This window comes from Pan paniscus, chromosome 16 (assembly GCF_029289425.2).
Source record: "Pan paniscus chromosome 16, NHGRI_mPanPan1-v2.0_pri, whole genome shotgun sequence".
In the NCBI taxonomy this organism is placed as follows: Eukaryota; Metazoa; Chordata; class Mammalia; order Primates; family Hominidae; genus Pan; species Pan paniscus.
In genome coordinates this window covers 73934109-73947128 of record NC_073265.2, presented here as the reverse complement: position 1 = coordinate 73947128, position 13020 = coordinate 73934109, and the positions used below count along the sequence as shown (strand labels likewise).

The 13020-nt window shown below is 47.4% G+C and overlaps 1 protein-coding gene across 1 annotated transcript in view; it reads right to left on the bottom strand.

Moving 5' to 3' along the window:
* The window catches only part of PDE8A (phosphodiesterase 8A), a 160082-nt gene extending 147496 nt beyond the window's left edge, over nt 1-12586 (bottom strand). The window contains exon 1 of the mRNA XM_008959571.5: nt 8316-12586. Within this exon, the coding sequence (XP_008957819.4) occupies nt 8316-8501 (186 nt within the window). The 5' untranslated portion in view covers nt 8502-12586. The remainder of the gene's footprint in view (nt 1-8315) is intronic.
* Nucleotides 12587-13020: the final 434 nt, after the last annotated feature.

The following is a 13020-nucleotide window of genomic DNA, read 5'->3' as shown; positions in this document are numbered from 1 at the left end:
CAGCCCTAGTATCCAATAACAAAAGAATAGATAAGTGAACTGTAGTTTCTTCATATAAGACTACTTTAATTAGAAAAAAGAACAAACTACTGACTCGTGCAGCATAGAAGAATCTCAAAAACATTATGCTGAGTGAAATAAGCCTTACAAAAAAAGAATAGACTGTAAGGTTCTATTTACATGAAATCTAGAATAGGCAAAAATAATTTATAATGGAAAAAATTCAGAACAGTGGTTGCTGGTGGCTGGGGCTAAGAATGGAAAGGGAGCACAATAGAACTTTTGGGGGTGATTATAATATTGTGTAATTCTGTATCTTGATAGAGATTCATAGTACATAGACATATACATTTGTCATATCTCACAAATGGTACACATAAAATTTACACATTTTACTTTATGGCATTTCACATTTAAAAATGTAAACTTTGAATTTATTTAATTTTGAATTAATTTTTTTTTGAGATGAGGTCTTGCTATATTGCCCAGGCTGGTCTCGAACACCTGGGCTCGAGCAATCCTTCTGCCTCAGCTCCTGAGTAGATGGGACTACAGGTGTGTGTTACCATGCCCAAAGTTCAAATTTTGCAATCTAGTACTTGATATACATACTGCAATATTTAGTGGTTGAGTATACTGATGTGTGGAACTTACTTTGAAATGAATCCAAAAATAAAATGGGTTGATGGATGGATAAAGGAGTGGACAGATATAAGACAAATATAGAAAAGTGTTAACTGCAGAATCCAGATGGCAGGCATATGAGTGCATAATTCTCTCAACTTTGCTCTATGAAAATTTTCACAAAATATTGGAGAAAAACTATATTAAAAATGAGATCTGCGTTAAAAAATAGATATATTTGAAACAAGTTTGCCTTTGAGAAAGGTTCTCATAAGAAAATGGTCAATCCTTACATGCGATAGTGTCTTGGAGTTTACAAAACACTTTCACACAGATTATTTTTAGTTATCCTTACCAGAACCCAGGCATTCTAGCTTCACTCTGTACTTGAGAAAACTCAGGATCAGGAGTTGCCAAGTATCACATAGCCAAAGCCTGATGGAGCTGGACCCAAAACACACATCTTCTGGCTCCTCCTCCTATAGTCTTTTAACACCTCACTAGGGAGCTGCCATCAACACCAAACCTTTGCAGACAACCTGGGAACTGCTGATGTGCCACCAGCGCTTTGGGTTATCCTATAAGCAGAGTAAGAGGAAGTGAAGCAGCTCCTGTACTCCCTAATAGGACATGAAAGGGAGAAGGCAAGCAGTGAAAGAGGATGAATTCAAAACAGCAAAGGTCTATTTCCAACCAATACAGAATAAAAGCACTGGCAAAGCCCCCCATCCCAAATTATTTGAGGTCACCCTCAAAGTTCTGGGAAATCTGCAACATCCTTCCTGTCTGTGTGGATGGGCAAACTACACATGGTGCCTGAAGCTAAGACATGCAATATAAACTTGTCAAAACAGCTCTCTGACATGATACTCTACCACTCTTTACCACACAGAGCAGAACAAAAGTAGAACAGAAGGAGGGGACTCAGGAACATTGCTCAACCCTAACTCAGCCAGAATTGGAGGCAAAAGCTTTACTAATCACCCCACAGATTAATCACTGGCTTAAGGGTATTTTAGCTTTCTGTTAAAACACAGAATACACCCCAACAACTTTTGTTAAATCTAAACAAGGTGAGATAGACTCGTGGAACATGAATAAAAGACTGGTGTACTTATCCAAATATTTACCAAGTGTGCCAAGCACTTTGGGAACTATAAGGAAACTAGGACACAGTGCTTGCCCTCAAGCAGCATATAATCCAGCAGAAGGCTGAAGACAGAAATCCTAGGCTCACACGGATAAAGGAGCAAGTCCCAAGAGCAGAGAAAAGAGTGCAAACCAGCCAAGGGCTCAAGGAAGCTTTCAGCTGGGCCTTGACTAACTCCTGAGAAGATAGGTACATGCAGCACTGGTGGGGGAACAGCACTCTAGGCAAAGGGCAATGGAAAGAACCAGCTCCTGGGGAACTCTTGGTAAGGCAGGCTGCCTGAAACCTGAGCAGGAGAAAGGGGAAAGGAAAAAAACTCCCAAGGGATGCCCTCCCAACTCATTTCAGACAGCAAAGAGGGCAGATCAGAGGGCGTCACAAAATATCTAGCTTCAGGAGTTAACTGGCACAGGGCTGAAGATGACTTCAACTTCCTCAAACACAGGAACCTAAGGTAGAGCTGTAAGCAACTTCCACAGTAAGTTGAAACTTAACAAAATCCTGATAATGCAGATTCAAGATGCCTGCTTAAAACCCAGTTGTCCTGTGAAATCTGTAGCTTAGCAGAAGACCAAAGAATGGGAAATGCAATGAACATAGCTAGTTAACAGAGAGCAACAACCTAACAGGTGAAAGCCAGGACCAGTGGATTTGAATCTCAGCTTAAATGTATGACCTCGGACAAGTTTCTAACCTCTGGTGTCTTATCTGCTAAAGGGAAATGATACCTGCCACCTCACAGCGTTGAATGGATTAAATGAGATAACATCTTTAAAGCATCTAACATGGTGCTTGCAACACAGAGGGCATCCAAGAAATGGTGGCTATTATTAATATGAATAGTTTGCACTCTAAGAACTGCAGAATCCATCATCTCCTACTGCCTCAGTGTACTGAGAAACCAGGATGAAGCCACTAAGCTTGGGTAAGACTCAGGGCTTACTCATGTCCTAAGTACTTCTCCCTCTGTTCTTTTTTTTTTAATTTTTAAAAATATTCTGTCCTTTAAGGTTACTCTGAGATGTCTGCCTCACCCTGTGTCCTCACATCGTGAACCTTCTCCTATTTAAGAACCAATCCAAGGCCGGGCGCGGTGGCTCACGCCTGTAATCCCAGCACTCTGGGAGGCCGAGGTGGGCAGATCACCTGAGATCAGGAGTTCAAAACCAGCCTGACCAATATGGAGAAACCCCATCTCTACTAAATATACAAAAAAAAAATTAGCCGGGCATGGTGGTGCAAGCCTGTAATCCCAGCTACTCGGGAGGCTAAGGCATGCGAATTGCTTCGACCCGGAAGGCGGAGGTTGCGGTAAGCTGAGATCGTACCATTATACTCCAGCCTGGGCAACAAGAGCAAAAAACTGTCTTTAAAAAAAAAAAAAAAAAAAAAAAAAGGAACCAATCCAAATGGGTAAGCTATCCAAGGGAAAACCAGTCATAAGCCACTTAACGGGAAACATTTGCGCCAGAAGGGACCACAGGCCCTATCATAAACCTTGCCTCAGCAAGGCGAGGGTCAAAGCTGGTCAGGGATAGGTTTCAGGTAACAGAATTGTGACAATGTCTATCTTAAGAATCACACTTAAAGTTATGATGGCAATGACAGTAAGTACTAAAAAACATATGCTATAAATGCAAAGTATTTTATGTATGTAAAAGGAATTCAAGAAAATGAATAAAGAAATATCTTTCTATATACTGAAAAGCACAAGAACACAATGAGGGAACTCACAACCCCTGAACTCTAGAGATAAACTGTAGTCACTTATTATGGCAGCAGAAAGTTTGGTGTCATTTTTCTCAACTACACTTTCAAAGGGAAACTTTCAGTAATTCCATATAATCTAGCAAGGGTCAAAGACCCCTACTGGAGGAAAAAAATCAGTCAGGTCACACACAAAGAGAAAATTGCTTTAGTTTAGCCAAATATAAAATTTTGAGTAATCAGTCGGGCACAGTAACCCACACCTGTAATCCCAGCACTTTGGTAGGCTGAGGCTGGGGGAATCACAGGAGCCCAGGAGTTTGAGCCTAGCCTGGGCAGCACAGCAAGATCTCGTCTCCACAAAAAAAAAGTTTAAAAAACTGGCCACACATGGTGCGCACCTGTAGTCCCAGTTACTTGGGAGGCTGAGGTGGGGGGATCACTTGAGCCCAGGAGGTCAAGGCTGAGTGAGCCATGGTTGTGCCACTGCACTCCAGCCTGGGTAACAAAGCAAGACGCTGTCTTAAAAAAAAAAAAAAAAAAAAAGTTTTGACTAATCCACTTTGTAAACTAGGAGCAGGCAATAAATTTTATTCCATTCCAAATGTTACTTAAGTAACATTTGGAAACCACTAAACTTTAGTTGACTAAGATGGCAAGAGTGGCCAGTTTTGTGCAGGAAGGTGGGCTAGCAGAAAAAAGCAAGGAGGAAGATGGAAGTGGGACGGGAGGTGATGAAAAGTAAGAGAAAAGAGGTTGAAGGAAGTGAATGACAGAAGCAAAGGGAAACAGAAATGGACCAACTGGAGAATGTCTGAGATTTTGAGTGAGTGCTGACAGCAGTAACACTCGATTAGAGGTTGGCTTGCAGCTGTACTATTATCTATCACCTTAGCTGCACTAATCCTTACATCTTTTATTTATTTATTTATTTATTTTTGGGACAGGGTTTCTGTCTGTTGCCCAGGCTGGAGTGCAGGGACGCACTCTCGGCTCACAGCAACCTTGAACTTCTTACCTCAGGTGATCCTCCCACCTCAGCCTCCCAAGTATCTGGGACTAAAGGTGTGCGGTGCCATGCCCAGCTGATTTTTTTTATTTTTTGGTAGAGACAGAGTCTTGAGATGTCGTCCAGGCTGGTCTCAAATTCCTGGGCGCTAGCAATCCTTCTATCTTGGCCTCCCAAAGTGCTGGGACTATAGACATGAGCCACCGCGCTCAGCCTCTTTAATCTTTCTGTACAGGGAAATCTACTCTGCTCAACAGGGTAGAAATATATTATTCCCTGGGTACAGTGCTCTGAAGAGCAATAACCAGAGATTTCCACAAAACCAAATCCAAACTTTACAGCCTCTACTCTGGTTAAAACTGGCTTCTATTTCTACTTACCTGGCCTGGGTGGATTTTCAACTTGACAGCCTGGTTCACAAAATTCTCTAATTCAACATACGTTTATGGAAGGCCTACTGTGCATCAGGCCTGGGGGATACAGCAGTGAACAAAACAAACATGACTGCCATCTCACAGAGTTGATTAGTTGGGGTGTGGGGAGCATCAATCATTAGCAGTGCAGTGGGTGTTTGCAAAAAGGAAGGCAGGGGGTGAGCATAGGGTCTCTAACACTACATGCAAATCTTTCAAGGGCAACTCAAGTCCTGGCTAGGGAAAGAGGAAACGGGGTAAATCCAAAGACTGGCAAGAAAATATTAAAATGTTACAGTTAAGGCTCACACTGATTAAAAATAAACAAAACTCTAAGTGTTCAAACTGAACACAGCATTCATTATCTGTAACCACATAAACTCCCGAAAGGAATAAACAGACAGAGGGTATTTTTAGTAATACTTAAATAAGTTCATACAGACAACCCAGCCTAATATATTACAAGATCTAAAGTACCTTTGGAATCATTAAGAAGCAAATTACATTCGTTGAGTTTTACTGTTAATTATATTTCTTGAACTTTGAATATTGGTATCTCACATAAAGAATCAGGTCTTAACATGTGGCCTGCCTGACATATACCTCAAGAAAAGGGCTCCACAATCAACTAGTTTAGGAAATGATGCACACTCTAAAAACCACTTGGAGACTCACAGATTACTTTCAGAAATTAGGTTCTCTGACAAGCCCTACATAAAAGAACTCTGCTGAACTTAGTCTGAGCCAGTATAGGCCGCATATCTCTTATCCCAAATGCTTGAGACCAGAAGTGTTTTGGATTTTGGATTTTTTTTTTTTTGGCTTTTGGAATATCTGCATTATATTTACCAGTTCAGCATCCCTAATCTGAAAATCCAAACTCTGAAATGCTCCATTGAGCACTTCCTTTGAGCATCATGTCAGCACTCAAAACAGACTTTGGAACATTTCTCATTTTCTGATTAGGGATATTCAACCTGTATTTCCCAAAAACTTACTAGACCACGAACTCTTTTCTCATACAATACTTACTAACAGTCCACATATTGTTCCATAGAACACATGCAGGATACACTTTAACGCAAAGTACATACTGCTTAACCTAAAAATGCAATTAGTTATCAATCTCCCACCCACACTGAGAAACTGGTATTTACTAAATGCTGTAGGACTATAAAAGCATCCCCCAATGAATTTCTTGTTGAAATTCACTTAAAGATATGCTGACTTACAGTTTTAATAAGAAATTCTGTAATGAATTAAATTGCATCTTGAGATGTTAATACAAAGAAACTAATTTTATGATTTAATTTTGCTAAATTGCTAGCAGTTTGCCTTCTCTAAACATGAATTTCCAGAGCATAGTTAATATCTTAAAATTTAAAAAGATTCATTCTCTAAAGAAAAAATATTAGACTAGAAAAAATGCTGACATTTACCTCTGCTCTACTATCTGACATGCCTAAATGCAAATAACTGTAAATGAGATATCAACATGTACAGTTCATGAATAACAAGTATGGGGCTATTATTTCTGTGGTTGTGGTGTTATAATTTATAATTTGACTCCTGCTCTGGAAATACTATTATTTTGAAGTCTACATAGGACGCTTTATGAAATCAAATTCCAATGACTGAAAAAGTTTCATCAATCAGTTAACAATTTTTTAAGAAATCAGTAAACATTTATTTAGTACCTACTATGTGTATGCCACTGGGTTAGGCACTTTAAGGATGAAAGTATTTTCTGAGCCCCCAACACAAGACAATGGTCTGCCAATACAGAAGAATGGTTGAAGTAAGTACTTAAAAACTCAGGGACCTAACGGCACTGCGATAGCACAAGAGCAAGCTGCTGCTGCACTGGGGAGGCTTACAAGACACCTAGGTGAATTTTAGGACACCCAATCCACCACAAAAAAAGCCTGTAAGACACAAAGTCCCCTTACTATAAAAGGGCTACTTTGGTAATCTGAAATTATCACATTAGTCTGCAAAATTACCAATGTTAGATTTGGACTGAAAACTTGAAAGCTGTTAAAGTTTCCATATGCACCTGTGTAACGCTTTTTTAAAGCCAAGTAGGCTTAACACACAGCTTAACACTGATATTAAGAGCACCTTGAGTTAGTAAGCCTAAACCATCAGAGGTTTCTTTAAAGAATCTATAGGAGAAGGAATTCAATTTCTGATAATCAGAACAAAGTTGAATTTTCACTTAGGGTATGGGAATGGTGGGGAAATCAACTATGTTATGCAACAATGAAAAAGACTTTCCCCTTTCGTACAGAAAAAGTATCATGACGACTGCCAGAAATGTAAGACAGAAAGTACATCAAACTATATCCCTCAAACTTCGGATGTTCAGCAGTTCTCAGCAAGCAAGGAAAAAATCAAACAAATTTTGCAAATTACTCTTTCAAAAACTGGTCGTGATGAGAGGGATGACAGCCAACAATCTGCAGCCATGCACGAATTTTGTTGTTGTTGTCTTTTACTGGTTTAAGAAAACATAAACCAACGCATGAGTTCCAGCTTTAAATTCTGAAATGAGAGAACTGGAAAGCTGCTGCTGTGTGCCTTAATGATCACGTTTTTCTTTTTCCTTTTTAACTTTCCTTTAGAAAACCTCAACAAAGACTAAGCCCAGAAACTTTGACAAAACATAAGCCAAGGCAACATGCGCTGGAGAAGACACGCAATGTAAAAAAACAAAAAACCCCAGTCACAAAATGTCCCAGTAAGTCGGCTTAATAAAAGATTAACTTTGTTCTGCTGAATGCTTCAAAAATCGCGTTTCACAGTATTTTCTAATTACATATGCTTTAAATACAGTATGTATGCTAATAAACGTGGACCTCAAATACATGTGCAATGAAGCAAAGCTGATGTTCCAGATTACATTCTAACAGTCCCGAAGAAAATGGTAACCTGCAACTGCATGTGCAAAGTTGACAGAGGGAAAAGAGTGGTGAGGCCAGTCGCCCTTCCCTTTCTACCACAGGAAAAGAACAAAGTTCACACTGATTTAACATTGCAGGGGCGCGCCAGAATATCCTGGGGGTTTCCCTCAAACACCCGCTCTTGGAGAGGAAATAGATGCAAGCGCCTCAGTCAAGTTCACAGCGGGCCCCGCCGCTCCGGGAGTCGGATGTGTCCAAGGAACCGACGCCGCGACACAGGCGGCGTCCTAATCGCAACCCTAGGAAATCAGGGTCGCGGGACCTGGGTCGGTTCTTCTCTGAACGCTGCCCCGGCAAGGCGGGAGACTCGCGTCAATCAGAACCATCCAAAGCGGGACAAGAGGGCACCGAGGCCCGGAGGGGGGGACCCCGCCCGGCCCCTGCGGGAAAGTTGCTGACTGGCCGGGCCTGAGTTTCGCGGCGGCCCCAGAGTGCCCGGCGCCCCTTACCTTCTTGCCGCTGCCGTCCCGAAGCTCCGACTCCAAGAGGCCGGCGCCGCGGGTCCGGGGCAAGGCGGCCGTCTTCTGGCCCTGCGGGAGGCGCGGCCCGCCGGACGACAGCGGCGGTGCCGCGGGGCTAGGCGCGTCCTCGGCCACCAGGCGCTCGGAAATGTGGATGCTCGGGGCACAGCCCATGTTGGCGGCGGCGCCGCGGACACGCTGGCGGGTAGCCGCGATCCGGTCAGCAAACGGCCCACCCGGCGCCTCGGGGCCGCCGCGGGCGCCGTGTCATCGCCTCCTGGGCGGGCGGCGGCGAGCGCGGATCTCGCGTCAGGAAACGCGGCCGCCCCTTTTATCGCGGTGCGGGCGCTGCGGCGGCGGCGGCTGCGGTGGGAAGGGGGCGCTTAGGCGGGTGGCGTGCCGAGGCCGCCCCTCCGAACATGCCCTTCCTGAGGCAGGAGCCGACGGCCGCCTCCCTTACATCGCCGGGCTCGCCTCGGCCGCGCTTCCGGGGAAATACGGGGGAGGAGATTTGCGCTCTCCTTACCCAGGAGCGGCTGAGTCCACGCCGCGCGAGCCACGCTGCCCTCGCCGAGCTGCGGCGCGACCCCCGGGGGAGGCGAGCTCCCGGTCGCGCCCGGCCCCGCTCCCGCCGCCGCCGCCTCCCCGGCTCCAGACTCCGCCTAGCTGTGGACACCCACGCCGCTCCGCCCGCTGGGCCGCCGCCTCGCGGAAAAGCCCCCCCAGGCCGAGTGCCGGTGGGGTACAAGGCTAGCCTTAGACGCTCCCGCTGGCCGGGGTTGAGGCGCGGGGTCCGAGGGAAACCCCTCGGAGCGGCCGGGCCACGTCCGCCGGGGTAGGGAGGGGAGCAGCTCGGCTCCAGCGGGGCCTGGGGCCGCACCGTCGAGAAGCGCAGAAACGGCTGCGCGCACCCGGGAGTTGCTGGCGGTACGGCTCCGGCTCCGGCTCCGTGATCCGGGCCGGGTTTTGCCGGCAGCGTGCCGCGCCCAGCCCCCAGCGGTGACCTCCAGCGGGTGCTGGCGTCAATGCAAAGCAGCTGGGGCGCCCGCCACCTCCTCCGGACGCCGCCCGCAACTGAGCATGCGCGGCGACGACAGGCGGGGCGCCCGACTGGGCTACCCAGAGAAGGAAAGAGACTTGCCCAGGGACACACAGCCACCTCCGTCCCGAGGCCACCAGAAGCCCGACCGCCAACTTCGAATTCCGGCTCCGTAACTTAGCGGCCACGTGACCTGGGTGGGGTCACCAAGTGTGAGCCTTGGAGCTGTTACCCAGAAAAGAGGCCGGTGGAAAGACCTCCTTTGGGGGTAGTGAAAGTCAAACTAGGGCGCCGCGCGCCGGGTCCCGGGTGGGTGGGGCCTGGGCGTCCGCGAGAAGCCGCAGTCCACGTGCGCTCCCTCGCACGCCAAAACCTGGCGCGCCACGCCTCGGATTACACAGGCGCCGGGGCGGCCGCAAAGCTACAGCACCGGGCAGGCTGCAGGCGCCGGTCCTCCTCTCATTTTAACCAAAGTGCTAGTCGGGCGTCCGAGACCCCAAAGGCAGAGCCAGGGGAAGGGGCGTACGCAGTGCAGGCCTGGGGCCCATGAGGACCCCGGACACGCATACAGCCACTAGCTTGCTGTGTGAACTTGGGCCAGTCACTTAACTTCTTGGTGGCTGGGGCTCCTCCCCCACCAGCTGGAGGGCGGTGTCTCTGGGCGTCCATCACGTATCCTGTAGCGGGCTGCCTCGGACCCCCGCAGTCTTCCCGCCCTCCCTGGGCTCCTGGTTTGCGGAGACCCTGGCGCGGTGCAGCCGACTCCTTCCTGTCCTCTCCGACCGTCCACACCTTTCCTAGCGCGGCCCTGGAGCGACCCTGAGAGGCAGCCGCTCCCGCCTTGGCCCGGCTACTGCAAAGACCCGGAGGCGTGCTGCGGGCTGGATTCCCTGCTGTAGCGCTGGAGTCCCTGCTGTCGCGCTGGGACTGCAGCACAGGTTCAGGTGCCGGGTCCCCGGAGCCTCGATCTCTGGCCCGAGCAGGGTAACCCGAGAGCACGTTACTGGCGAAACTGCCCCGAACCACTGGCACGTGGCTCTATTACCAAGTTTAAGCCCATTAAGCAATATTAATATTTATGCTTCTCTGCCTTATAAAATTATTACTGGCTTGGTGAAGATGTCTTAAAAAACAAAGGAAAAGATTTTTAAACATCACTCTTTATTCCGCCTAAATCGTATAATTTTTTTCTGCCTTTGCTCTGCAATTTTAAGAGGTCTTTTTTCCAGGTAGAATCTGGAGCTCTGTAAATAAAGGATACTTCATGGAGAAAATGCTTGGAACCACCAGAGTTCATGGAAGTTTAAAGCGCGACCTCTCCTCCCAGCCCTGCAGAGAAGTACGGCCTTGACGACTCCCGGCGCTGACCTTGCCGCTTCTGGGGCTCCAGGCAGCTCTAGTCCTCTCGGCCCGCCCCTCCTAGGCAGGACCTCGGCGTCCCGCCTCCCTTGTTGGTCCTTGGGCCATGCACTAAATGAAGGAGTTGGGGACTAGGGCTGGGGGATCAGTTGGCCTGAAAAGCCCCGTGTGCACCGCCCCACACCTTGCTGACTGCCCGGACTGCCTTGTGCTGTCCTGAGCTGGTCACTTACCCTCTCTGTTCCCGGAAAGCTGTAACTAATTTCCAGCTCTGCAATTTTGGGACCCTAGACTTAGAGACCTGGGGCTATGAATGATGCAGAAGCAGATAGGAAAAATAGGAGTCATCTGCCTGCTTCTGGAGTCTCAGCCCACTTTTTCCCATACCCAGAACCTCGGCCTGGGACACTCCAGGAAGACACAGGCCCTTCCTCTCAGCTCCAACCACCTAACATCAATTCCACCCCACCCCTCCTCCCCTGGCTCTAACCTGCACCTTGAGGTCCCTGAACACTTCTGTACCCTGTGACAGTGGACAGAAAATGGGTCACACTGACAGAAGTAACCCAAACCTCACTGGCGTGTGCCACCCACAAAGTCACCAAGGACTCCCAGGCCCCTGCAAAGAATCCTATCCCTACCAGGTGTCTAGAGGGCTCATGAACAATCCCAGTACTGCTGGAAGGTAGGCTGCCTCCACCACACCAGCCATGTTCAGCCTCACTATTCCGTGGCACAAAGTGGAACACGCTTCACTGGCTGCCCCAATCCATTTTGCCCGGGTATAGGGACCCCCATCCCGAACTGCTTGACTTCCACAAGACTCAGACTTGTAGCTGAATGTCTGCTTCAGTTCTTACTCCAGGACTTGAGCATGAGGTCAATGGGGCTGGGAAAGGAGATAAACCAAAGGACCTAGGCCCAGCCTCCCTCCTACCCCTGTGACTGGCACAGATTTGTGGGTTATAGGTCAGTCCATTCCCAGGAGACTCCTTAGCCCTCATGGCCCCCCTCACCTGTTCATTAAAGGCATGCAGATGCCGGGTCCCTCACAGCTTTGCCTGTCTAAAATCCAAACCTACTCTGCTTCCACACCTCTTCTACTAAACCTGAGCCTCTGTACAGCCAGTTCTCCCTCCTGGCTTGATCTCCGTCTCCACCCAGGGGTCAGCCATTCAAAGACTGTGCCACCTGCACCCAGTTCTTTGTCTTCCTTTCCTTGCCTTCCCCCATTGAACCATGCTGGAGGCAGCCACAAGTGGGAGAGCTCCACACCCTGAGGTCTGAATCCCAGCTCTGCCATCAATTAGACCTTGAGCTCCTGACTTCATCTCTCCCAGCCACTGTCCTCCACTGTAAATCTAGGACTACTATCTACCTCAGAGAGTAAATGGGCTCACTGATGTCAAATGCCTAGAACAACAACTGAGCCCCTGTGCCTTAGCTGCCTTCTCCTGGGTCCATTTAACATCACCTTCCTCCAGTCCTGCCCCCAGACTGCTGAAAACTGGTGGAAAAAATGAAATTACCGTGGGGATTAACAGCCCTACAAATCTATGGTATCTGACTTCATGTTCTTTCCTCGAACTTTCAAAATTTTGTATAATATGATTTTTAAGTTTCATTATTTTTAAATTACACATTTTATAATTATACACATGAATACATACTGGAAAAATGGTAAAAAAAAAAAAAAAAAATCCGAAGTGAGCAGAAGTATATAAAGTGTACAGAGGCAAAGGAAAGTCTCTCTTCCTTCCCCACTCCCTTCCTTCCGTAGAGGTAACTATTGTTAACAGTTTGGACTGTATGCTTCCAGACCTGTTTCTACATAAAATATATTACACACACACACACACACAGTTGCACACGCACAGCTATTACAATATTACCGCTATAGTGAACATCCTTGAATGTAACTTTTTCTGTAGGATGAACTAAAAGTGGAATTGCTTGATCTAAAGGTATTTTATCCCCTTCACCCCCTCAGCTCCAGAAGGGATGAGGGGAAATGAAAGAGAGAGAGGCCACCAGAAGCTGAGAGACTAAAACGGAGAACTCCCTGGATCCCCTCTCTGCTCCTAGAAAAGGGGGGTCCAGCCATCTCCAGATAAAGGCCTCTCGGTCATCTCCAGATTCATGGGCACCCTTATCTTTATTTCTCTTGGTACTTCCAAGCCTTTAGTAAAGTGTTCTTGAATGTTCCAGCCTTTTTTAGATAAGGGAGGGACCAAGTGACCACCCTTAAGGGAAAACTGTAAGTTTAGAGGGAGCAGCACCTCTGGGGCCAGAATA